Source organism: Adiantum capillus-veneris, chromosome 13 (genome assembly GCF_014529385.1).
Source record: "Adiantum capillus-veneris isolate H3 chromosome 13, ASM1452938v2, whole genome shotgun sequence".
In the NCBI taxonomy this organism is placed as follows: domain Eukaryota; kingdom Viridiplantae; phylum Streptophyta; class Polypodiopsida; order Polypodiales; family Pteridaceae; genus Adiantum; species Adiantum capillus-veneris.
This window is the reverse complement of record NC_140943.1, coordinates 90,334,379-90,345,521: the sequence shown is the minus strand read 5'-3', so window position 1 is coordinate 90,345,521 and position 11,143 is coordinate 90,334,379. Positions and strand designations below refer to the sequence as shown.

Genomic DNA, 11,143 nt, shown 5'->3' with positions numbered 1-11,143 from the left:
AATGGCTCTGGTGTACTAAAAACAGACCAAAAAACAGCTCAAAAAACACTGTCTCTCTGACACTGCAAGCTACGGGTAAACCTGTCCTGCACCTGTACTGTCTCTCACTGTCCTGTCACTGTCCTGTAAGCATAGACTGTGACAATTCCTCAACGGCAGTAAAGCAAAGATGCAATCCCAACTGTCTAACTCACAGTCAATACATCCTAGATGCCTATCTAAGGGTGCTCGAGGGATCGCTCCAAGACCTGTATCACCGAAAGGATCTCAACATTCGAGAATCCCCCAGCTCAATAAAACCTTACTCGACCCTCAACAAAGGCTGCAGTAAATTTGACAGCACATAGACTTTCCACAAAGTCATACATCCACAAATTTTTACCACTATATGCTGTAACCGCTACGGCGGTTGTTTGCTGCGTGACTCACAGCCAGCAAACCCTCAACAGACATACATCATCTCCGACAATACATCCCATGTGGAAGTACCTGCAATGTCAGGATGAAATCTGGAATATCAAGCAGCAAACACAAGCTACCTGATGAACTAGTGGATGTCGCCTACAGTCTGTGTGTAGATACGCCCGTGTCGTATGTGACACACCTCCAAGAACTGTGAGCCGTCCTTCGATGTGTAGACAACCACAAATCAACACTCTGGGAGTGTCAATATCCTCAACACCTGTAGTCGTAGGCCGAAAACCCCAAATTTGCAGAGTCGGATCTGCACCCGTCGAGACCACGTAGTCGAAAATGGCCTGCGTAGACCTTTGTTGAAGCCGAACGGTGGCCGAGATGACCTCAGAATGAAATTCTCACAACACCATGCCCTTTGGGCTCGCCCACGAGATTTGGGGCCGTGTCTTGGCCTGTTGAATTTCACTCCAATCTGAGCTGGTGACTCTAGCCTCCTGCAGTGCTGCACCGAGCCTCGAGCTGAGCTCTGATACCAGTTGAAGGAGTACGAGCAGAAGTGCGACGCGAGAGAGAGTGCGAGAAGAAGAGCACGACGATATGGTGAACTCGCTCTACTGTAATGTGTAGAGCATAGTGAGTTCTTATTAGGTTTTTACAAAAGAATATGTGTACATACCCGGCGGCCCGCCCACTTACCTGGGTGACCACATTGGGCTTTATACCCCAACACATTTTGAGATTCTTTAACAAAAATCATGTACACGGAAATAGAGCTCTTTATTGACTTGTTGAAAGCTGGTGTATGTACAATGGGGATGGTGTTACCCATTTCGTTAGCATCTATATACATGTCTTTTTCCCTGAACTTAAAGGAGATTCTCCTTTCGGGAAATTTAACATCGGCAGCCAGGCGGTCAAACCATAGTGCCCCTAGGATTACATCCTCATGCTTGAGAGGAGAGATAAATAAGTCCTCTTTGTCCACATAGTCTTGGACATGAAGCCTCAATTTCCCGATTAAGGGAGTGACTGAAGCTTCTTGCCCCGTGAAGGCACTGTCTGCGGGTAGGACATCTCCCATCTCGTAGGATTGTATTCCTAGCTTGGTGGCCAACTCTATAGATATAAAATTGTGAGTAGAACCAGGGTCAAAGAGAATAAAAACATCATGTTCTCTTACCTTTCCCCAAGCATGGCATAGAGGAGATCCTTTGTGGTGAGTCTCCTCCTCTTGGATTTCAACCAAGGAAGCTCTAGGAGGATCTTGGCGGTTGTTCTTTTGGGGACAAGCGCGGTACGCATGCCCTTGTTCGCCGCACTTGAAACACCAGTTATCTTTATGATAACGCTCAAGATCTTCAGGAGAGAGTTTATTCTTACCTTTATAAACTCCCTTCTCTTTAGCTTTGTTGAAATTGCCTTTAGGAGACTTTTGGACATTGTCCTTCCCCTTAGGCTCATTGGAACCCTTGTTTTCCGGGGGTTTATTATTTCTTTTAACCCCCGTTTGGAAATTGATTCGAGAGGCCACCATAGTATGGTGTATTACCGCCGATATGGTGCGTGGCCTTTGGGAGTTGACATAGTCCGCCATTTCTTCGGTTAATCCCGCACAAAATTGTTGCTTTTGCTCTCCAAAATCCAACCTTTTGAAGACAGTGGCTTTGAGTTGTAGGTCCCAAAACTTGTCTACATATTTGTGGATGGATTCATTGGGAGAGAGCTTTAAGATTCGCCATTCGGTGAGTACTTTGTCTTTGGCATCGGTGGCCAAAAATTGCTTCATAATGGAAGCTCTTAAAGCCTTCCATGTTCATGGAGCTTCACCGTTGGCTCGTAGGCTAGACCACCATTGTCTGGCAGACTTTTGAAAGTGCATAGCTACATGGAGTATCTTAGAGGACTCCGTGAAGCCCTCATCTCCAAACTCCGCATCGAATTGCTCGATAAAGGCCAAGACTTTGTCCGTAGCACCAAAGGTACCATCATAGGTAAGGAAAGAGATGCTCTTCCCTCCCTCTTTGAATTTCTTCAGCTTGGACGACCTCTTCCATGCGGCATAGGATTTCCTATGGCCTCTTCTTTTTGATGGTTCAAAGGTTGTACCATCACTTTCTTCAGAGGGTGAAGAATTTGAAGAAGGTGGAGAAGAGGGTGACCTCTTTCTCGCCTTTTTCTTGTCTTGATCTTTGTCATCTTCACCATAGCTTTCATAAGAGGAAGAGGATGAAGAAGATGGAGAAGAGGGTGTCCTCTTTCTCGCCTTTTTCTTCTCTTGCTTTTTATCATCCCTCTTTGAATTGTGGTGGGGAGAAGAATATGATGGTCTTCTCCGCTTTGGTGGTGATGGAGAGCGTTTAGCCCGCCGTCTTTGTGGAGCCATCTCCGCCGAGGTGGCGGGAGACTCGCTTCTTTCTCGTTCCTTCGGTGGAGGCTCTTGAGTTCTCCTTTGGGAAGGAGATACATCATCAAGAAGTAAATTCTTGAGCCCTTCATAAGGATTCTCTTCTTCTTCCCGAATCGGAGAGAGACCTCTTTTGGTAGTCTCACAAGGAGGTTTCCTAGGTGTTCTCTCGTCATGGTGATGAGCTTGGAGAATCCCGTGAGCACGGAGCTGCCGTTGCACTTCACTTTGGAGAGATGGATTGCCCATGGCTTGTTGAAGCCTAGAAACAAGATAGTTAACAAGCATTGAAGCATCATTAGTAGCTTGATCATGAGCAAAATCAAAGTTATCAACATTAATTTTACTCTCTTTACTATTGTCAGCCATTCTAACAACTTTTAGGTGTACTTTGGCACTTCAAGCCCTAGTTGCTACTCCTCTTTACCCCTTTAGAAAAAGCACTCAAGCTACTGTACCCGCGGCTCGAATACCATTAATTGCAAGGAATAGAAGAGAGGGTCTTTCGACACCAAAACAGCACCGGCTCCTGTCAAGCTTCTAATAGCTCAATAGTGGTTAAGCCGTAGGCAAGCCCCGTAGGACTCCACTATTAAGACCATAGCTCTCGACGGTGATGCCCCGTTAACTGCACGAAGGCAGGTGCACTGCAAGGCTAAAAAATCCCTATTCTACTTACTCACATGCAATTAATAATACCAACCATTTGTAGCTAGCTTGAGGACCTCCCTTCTTGAGCAAGAAGGGAGCCAATGTAACATTTAATGGCCTAATAACTTATGTGTAGCGTAAATTAGCATGAACATAGTGGGCATTTCATTAGAATAGATTCCTAATGAGAATTACAAGAGTGCTTGGGTGGAGAGAGCAACAAAAAGCATAACACCTAGTTAGATAGCATCGACAATACTTTCAAAAGAGAGAGATATTAAGCTATTGACAACAGTTGAGGACCGGATTTTCATGGAGCCGGTCCCCCCTCCAAAAGGCTTTGTATTATGGTTTCTCCCATCGAGAGAGACATTGTACAATACAATTCTTTGTGTTCCTTCAAGACTAGCTAGTGCAATGAAGATGGAAACTTCATGCACTAAACAAAACACTTAACAAACACAACTTGAATTATCCCCGTTCTCAGACCCAAGACCTCACACACCTTCGAAGATGGTGAGAGCTAGCAGGGTATGAGAATAGATTGAGAGGAAGAAGGAGTATCTTACGAGAAAGATGTACATCTCCTCACATAATCACTCATATTAGCATAGCTTAGCTTAGTAATTAGCTTGGTAGAGAAGATGAGCATGCATTGAAGCTTGGCTCTTGGTTGGATTTGCATCCACATGCCAAGAGAGTGTTGATGTAGGCTTCTATCTCACAAGCTTGGAGTAGGTGATGAGCTCTCCATTAAAGCTTGGGAGGAGATAGAGTATTCTTTCTTCACACATGGTCAAGTGTGTGTGTGTGTGTGTCAATCCAAGCAAAAATCAGCCCCCTCTCTCTCTTGGGCGAGCCCTTCCTGCTAAATTGGTCTGGCTTTTGCCTCATTGGACCTCCCCAAGTCAAGCCAATGGGTGTTAAGCAGCATAAGTGATAGCCTTCTGACATGTGTCCCCCTTTCCCCTTTTGTGAGAGCTTTAGGTAATTAAATAATTAAACTAAACTCTCATTGGACCCCTTTGCCTCCTGGCCAATAGGACTCAGGCAAGCCATTGGGCTCCTGAATGCTCATTGGACCCCTTGGGAGACTGCCCAATAGTCTTCTAGGAGACTTAATTCTCATTGGTTTCTTTTATTAAATGTTTTTAAATTAATTAAACTAGATTTACTCTAGCTTAATTCTCATTGGTCCACTTCAAGGGTCTTCCAATAGGAATTGGGCACACCTTGTGGGCATCTGGCCTAGGGAGCTGACATGTGTCCCTAATTCCCTTTGTGTAAAGGGATCCTGTGGGTGTGTGTGTGCGTGTGGCTTTCTCTGTCATCCCCTACTAAATGGGCTCGCCCCCCTCCTTTGTAGGCTTTGAAGAAGACTTTTGTACACACACTAAGTATCCAATTTTCCCTAGGGTTGACCTTTGGACACAACCTTTGAATGTTGGAACCTTAGCATTTTGGAAGTCTTAATGGGCTGAACCTTAGGGTCTTTTTAGCCCATTGTTGCACATGGCTCTTTTGCAGATGCCCCCCCCTTTTTATCCCTATTTTCCCTCCTTTGGATCCCTACTGTGGCCGGTCTGCTAGCTTAACCAATATTCTAGCTTTTTCTCCCCTGGTACCTCCCCACATTAAATGATCAGTTTAATATGAGAAAATCATTTAGGAGAATTAGATATTGATTATTATGACAGTCAAGGACCGATGGGGCTGACTGCGAGTGGGTAGGGAATCCTACAGACCAAGTGGCTATAAATAGGGAGGTAGGAAGGAGGATTCTTTCAAATAGTTCCCACGGCATCAAAACATCACCCTCACACTTTAAATATAAAGTTATTTCTGTTGTACTGTTACAGAAGTGTTACAAAAGCCTTATTTGACCAAATGAGTGTTAGCTTTCTCGTACCAAGCAAGAGGAGACTGTGTCAATCCATACAAAGATTTCTTACATTTACACACTTTATGCTCTTGTCCTTTCTCGACAAAACCGCAAGGCTACGTTACATAAACTTTCTCAAGCATGTCACCATTCAAGAAAGCAGCAACAATGTCTGATTGATGTATATCCCATCCAAAATGAGCTCCTAATGCACATAGAAAATGCATAGTAGTCATACAACAAGTCCCGAGAAAAAGTCTCTTCATAATCTATGTCTTTCTATTGTGCATAATATTTTACAACAAGTCAAGTCTTATAGCGATCAATCTCACATCCAGCTTATGCTTCAACTTGTAAGCCTACTTCTTACCGATGGTCTTTTTTCCAGGACGCAAAGCACATAAAGTCTTTGGGTCATTTTCTATAAGTGCATCATATTCTCGTTGCATGGAAACCATCCATTTTTTTGAATTCTGTGCCTCATCAAAAGACAGAGGTTCCTCTCTAGCACATAAGCTAGAGACATCCAAAGCATAAGATGCATGATGAGTACGTGAACGGGTACGACTGAACAAAGGTGCATCCAATTTACTATCACACAAAGTATGCACTAGCCATTTGGACATACCTCTAACCTGTTCATTCTTAACCCTTTCCACATCAACATCTGGATCAAAAATCTATAACATTTTTAGAAACCTTCATAGGTTGTACATTTGCCTCATTGGAATTTACATTCAAGTTTCCACCAATGAAAAGAGGCCACAAACTATCATAAATGTCCTGTGAGCTTACATTACTTTCTCTAGTCATGACATCAAAGGCTAAACAGAATCTTTTACAAACAAAAAATCCAGTGAAACCAAGATACTGTTTGTTTATGGACGGTATAACTTGTAACCTTTTCTTTCAATACTATAATAAACAAAAATGTATTTGACAGCTTTATCATCCAATTTTCTACGCTACGTTTGTGGTACCAAATCATAAGCCAAACAACCAAAAATGTGCATGTGATCAATAGATGGCTTCCTATCATGCCATGCTTCATAATGAGTTATAGATTGCAAAGATTTTGTAGGACACCGGTTGAGTACATAAGTAGCACACATGGTGGCCTCAAGCCAAAATGAATGTGGTAAAGTTTGAATCTTGACCATACATCGTACCATCTCCATAAGCGACCAGTTTTTTCTTTCAGTAACACCGTTTTGCTGCGGTGTATATGGAACTGCACATTGGTGTTTTATCCCACAACTAGCAAAAAATGTATTAAATTCATGAGACATATACCCTTACCTCAATCTGAAAATGAGGGTGTCTATAGTACATTTAAAGATATTTTTAGTCAAGTAAAGTTAATTGCCCAAAGACGGAGTTTGCATAGGCCCAAAAAAATCACTATGCATAAGCTGCACGCTGCATGTAGCCCTGACTGAACTATCCTCTGGAAACTTTGAACGTTGCATTTTGTTCAAAACAACCTTCACTAGCATGCTTTGTAGGTGCTTCAAGAGGCGGCAAAGAAGCAACCATATTAAATTTTTGCAAACGTAGTAAACTGACAAAATTCAGATGCCCAAAACGTGCATGCCAAAGTTTAGCATTTGAAATTGCCTCTGAATCCACAACTAGATTTGCAACAAAGTGAGCTTATATACCATGACACAAAATATCAGATGCAATAATTTCATCACGAAAAATGAGATTATGAATTGTACATTTGTTATCCACAAATTTGACAACAAGACCAAGTCTAGCAAGTACAGATACAGACAAAAGGTTATCCCTTATTCTACGTACATAAAGTGTATCAACAAGTGTTGAAGAATTTCGATTCGTAGTAGCAGTCAACACAATCTTTTCAACTTCCTTGACCGAATAAGAGACATTGTTGGCACAAGTGATTGAATTCCTATGAGGAACATCCTCGAGAGATGTAAACAAGTCACGATAAGAGGTAATGTGCTTTGTAGGCCAAAGTACCACACATGAGCATCTGCAGCAACTGACATAATGCATCATGGACAGAAGGATCGTAAGTATACTATGCACTAAATGCACATTCTGCATCTACATCAGCATCACAATCTCCTTTAATAGAAGACTCTACAATAGCTGCACTTGTAGTGGAACCAACCTCTTTCTTCTTAGCATATTGTGCCTTCAACGTAGGACACTGCTTGATCAAGTGATCATTAGCTTTAAAATAATGCAAACACATCTTTTTTTACACCCTTTTCACTAGAATTTCTAGACGAAGTGTCTAGACGAAGTGCTGCCAATAGAAGCATGAGGAATAGGAATAGGTGATTTACCCCTTGCATAAGAACCATGAGAAGTGGCTACATTACTATTACCACTTCTTCTTTGAGTAGCAATAAAGGCCTATTCAACTGCAATTTTTTTAGCCCTGTTTTTTCTTCAAAGTAACTTTTGTATCAAGAATGTGCATATAGCATAAAACTTTGACAACTTCTAGATTTCCTTGGGTCATAAATCTCCAAGTACTAGCAAAAGTCTGGTAAAAATTTGGTAAAGCATCAAGAACAATTTGTACAAGGGAGCTGTAAAAAATGACTTCACCACCTGTAGGAATAAGTCTCAATAATATCCTTGATAACAAGGAGGAAAGTGTCCATTTCATCTTCCTCATACATAATCTTCGACTCTAACTTTTTAAAGAGAAATGCAATTTTAGCCTCATTACGACTTGCATAAAGACAAGCTCACACTTGAGTTTGAACCTCAATTGCAAATGATTGATACTTCAAAAAATAGAGTTTTCTAAAGTGAGGCTCGGCAAATCCTTGGGGAGCCACTTAAGAATTTTGTGACTATCATGTGAGTGCAATAGATGGGAGTTATTAAATTTCATTTTTTCTTGCATTTTCACATACAGAAGAGTTGTAAAATAAAATTGAAAAAAACATAGATTGAATAAGAAAAGTGTGTATTTTATTTGTCAAAAATTCATAGGAGTACAAAGTTACAAATGACAATACAAGCACAAAGTTAGTGCAATTTTTCTGCTAAAAAGTGAAAGACACGAGGCACTTGACAACTCCACAAAAGGAACTGCAAAAAAGAAACATTCATGACATATATTCTTGTTCAATTTAAGCCCTCTAGGTACAATGCTACAATCAAGAACTTGAGCTTCCTATAGCTCCAACTGTGCTTTTCACAGCATGGATGCTAATAAAACCAACAAAGCAAGCTGCCTACACGTTTCCAATAAACTCACAAAAGATGTCGTTCTAAATTTACATAAATGTACAAAGTGGAACCTCAACATAGAGGTTATGTTTGCCAGTTTCAATGAGAGGTAATCAGAATGGAGTTCATCATCATCCCCTCAAACCCCCCGGGGAACTCGGGACGCCACAACCTCACCTTGCCATAGAGCTCAAGGACGGAGGCTCTTACGTGGGTTAAGGGAGTCCTTCTCTTCACATATGATGTCATGGTATGGTGATAGTGATTGCAAAACAATAGCCAGAGCTGGAGCACCTTGTCCAATGAAAAGATAGTTCATGATGCCTATGCCGACACCGGTTGCGAGCATTCTCCGAGGCGTAGAGCGAGGCCATGCACAACGGGGCCCTTCAACTACAGCAGAATTTGACTCTTGATGTCTGGCTGCGGAAACATCCTTCAAGTCTTCTGCTACAAAAGCAGTAACCTCTGTTGATTTCTTGAAGCTCACAAGATTGCCTTCTTGCGCACTTCTACAAGAGCTCAATTCCCTTTCCTGAGGGTGTTGCGTCCTACTTGTTTCTCTGGGCCAAGCACACTTTGCACCACTTGCAGCATTTTCATTCCTTGCCACATCCTCTTCTTGTAGAAAGGATTTCTGTAAGGAGGCTAGTGCATGAGCAGATTCTCTCGGCCATGCGCATCTGGGTCCTCCAGCTATATTAGCTTGCGCACCATCTGCTTCCTGCACTTCCACGACGCTAACAATTAGCTTTTCCCTCGGCCATGCACACCTCGGCCCCATGACCGTGGTCAGTTGCTCTTCCAGATCCTTCTCTACAACATCAAGCCCTCCGCTCCTCTGCATCTCTCCTTCATCGATATCCTCTCTGAAAGATAGAGGCATCCTCTTCTTGAGCTCTGTAATCAGTGCAAAGGGAAGCTCCGGCATGAAGAAGTGCCGCAGCGACGATACCTGCTGCATCACTGCATTCGGCCCATGGCCTTCTTGAACCGCTTTCAAGAGAGAGGATACAGAGCTCCTGCTCTCCCTTTCTTCTGCGCCCCGGTCTTCCTTGCTGGCCATTGAAGCTTGGAGAGGGGGTAAGGGTTGTTTGTAAGAGCGCACAAATTCAAAGGTAAGATGGAAGGGCTTGATGGTGATGAATGAGGAGCTTCCGGCCATGGCTGGGCTGGTTTGCTGCAGGGAACCCACGATGACCTCTAGGGAAGTCGGCATGGCGATGGTGAGCTTGCAATCGAGGAAGGCAGAATAGAAGATCGAGGGGAGATGGTCAGTTTGCAATTGAGGAAGGCTGATCAAGAGAGGGAGACGAGAGGATCGAAATGTATGGAGAGTTTTAGATTGGGCTCGTTTTGGTGACGCGCGTGTGTGTAAGAGAGAGAGCTGAGGGGGGAGAACTTTCTTGTCTGAACTCTCACTTTTTTTAGGCATTAGTCTTTAGAGAGAGAAACGACTCACTGTTTCTCTGTCTCTGAGAAATAGTGGCTGAGTCTGTAGATAGAGAATATGGATAAGAGGACTTTATAGATGGAATCCGAGTCACTTGAGCAGGGACTTTCAGAGCATTATAATAGGGCTAAGCCCTAGGCCTATCTGCAGATGACTCAGCTCGACCCAGTGTTCGGGAAAAATCGTTATTCCAAACATACAAAATTCAATTTTTTTATTTTGTCAAGATGAAATTCTAGAAAATTGGGTCATTTTTTTGGGTTTTTACACTATTTTTCTCTATTTTGGGGCGGAGTTTCTCCCTTTCCCCTTGCCCTCAACCGGCATTTTTGAAATTGAAACCGGCACGATATTAAGCTGAGACACATTTTTCCCGAACACTGGCTCGACCCCTTCCTCATGGCCCCAATTTCTCCACGCAGGAACCACTCCACCGACCCAACTCTCTTCCGCTCAAGAGTCAAGAGACACATTTCTCACACTAAGGAGTCTAGGATCCAATCATCCAAGTTCATAAAAACAACCATGGCCCAATAGGATCTACGGCTTGGGGGATTGGGGGCCGGGCCTCGTTCATAAGTGTCATGGGGCTCACTCGAGGGATCTACGGTGAATATTCAATCCACCGTTGATCCCATTTTTGCATGACAAAAAGGTAACGCCCCTACCCTCCCCCGCTTGGGACTCAACCTCACCACCTTCCGCTTGAGACTCGCGCTCACTATCCAGCTCGCCCGCTTGTCACGCTTGCTTGAAAAGGTGATGAGTGTAGTAGTACTGTAAAAGTCTGCACCCCCCCCCCCCCGCTGCGTTGATCCGACGGCCCATGCTGTAGATCCCTCGAGTGACACCCCGTGTCACTTATAAATGAGGCCGGCCGGGGCCGTTCCATGCACATTTGTGGATTTGAGAAACTTTGCAAATTCAGGGCAAAAAGTAAATTTAGGTAGGCTTGTAAATTCAGGCTTGTTTGCACCCCATGTCTTCAATTGACGAGCTCTCCGCAACAAGCCGTGTGCTCTTATCACTACGCCTGCATGCATTCATTGAATTCTCCGAGATTTGTGTGTGTCGTATTGTAAATCATTGGACGGACTTTTTGTAAACCATAATCAAC

The 11,143-nt window shown here is 43.2% G+C and overlaps 1 protein-coding gene across 1 annotated transcript; it reads right to left on the bottom strand.

The window, feature by feature from the left end:
- Window positions 1-8,437: 8,437 nt before the first annotated feature.
- LOC147444432 (uncharacterized) lies at window positions 8,438-10,047 on the bottom strand. Its single transcript, XM_086527036.1, has one exon. The coding sequence runs from the start codon at window positions 10,006-10,008 to the stop codon at window positions 8,764-8,766; it is 1,245 nt and encodes a 414-aa protein (XP_086383162.1). The 5' UTR covers window positions 10,009-10,047; the 3' UTR covers window positions 8,438-8,763.
- Between the last annotated feature and the right edge of the window lie 1,096 nt (window positions 10,048-11,143).

What these genes read in the sequence shown, in the direction of transcription:
- LOC147444432 (XM_086527036.1), bottom strand. Translation starts at nt 10,008, where the DNA reads ATGCCTAAAAAAAGTGAGAGTTCAGACAAGAAAGTTCTCCCCCCTCAG.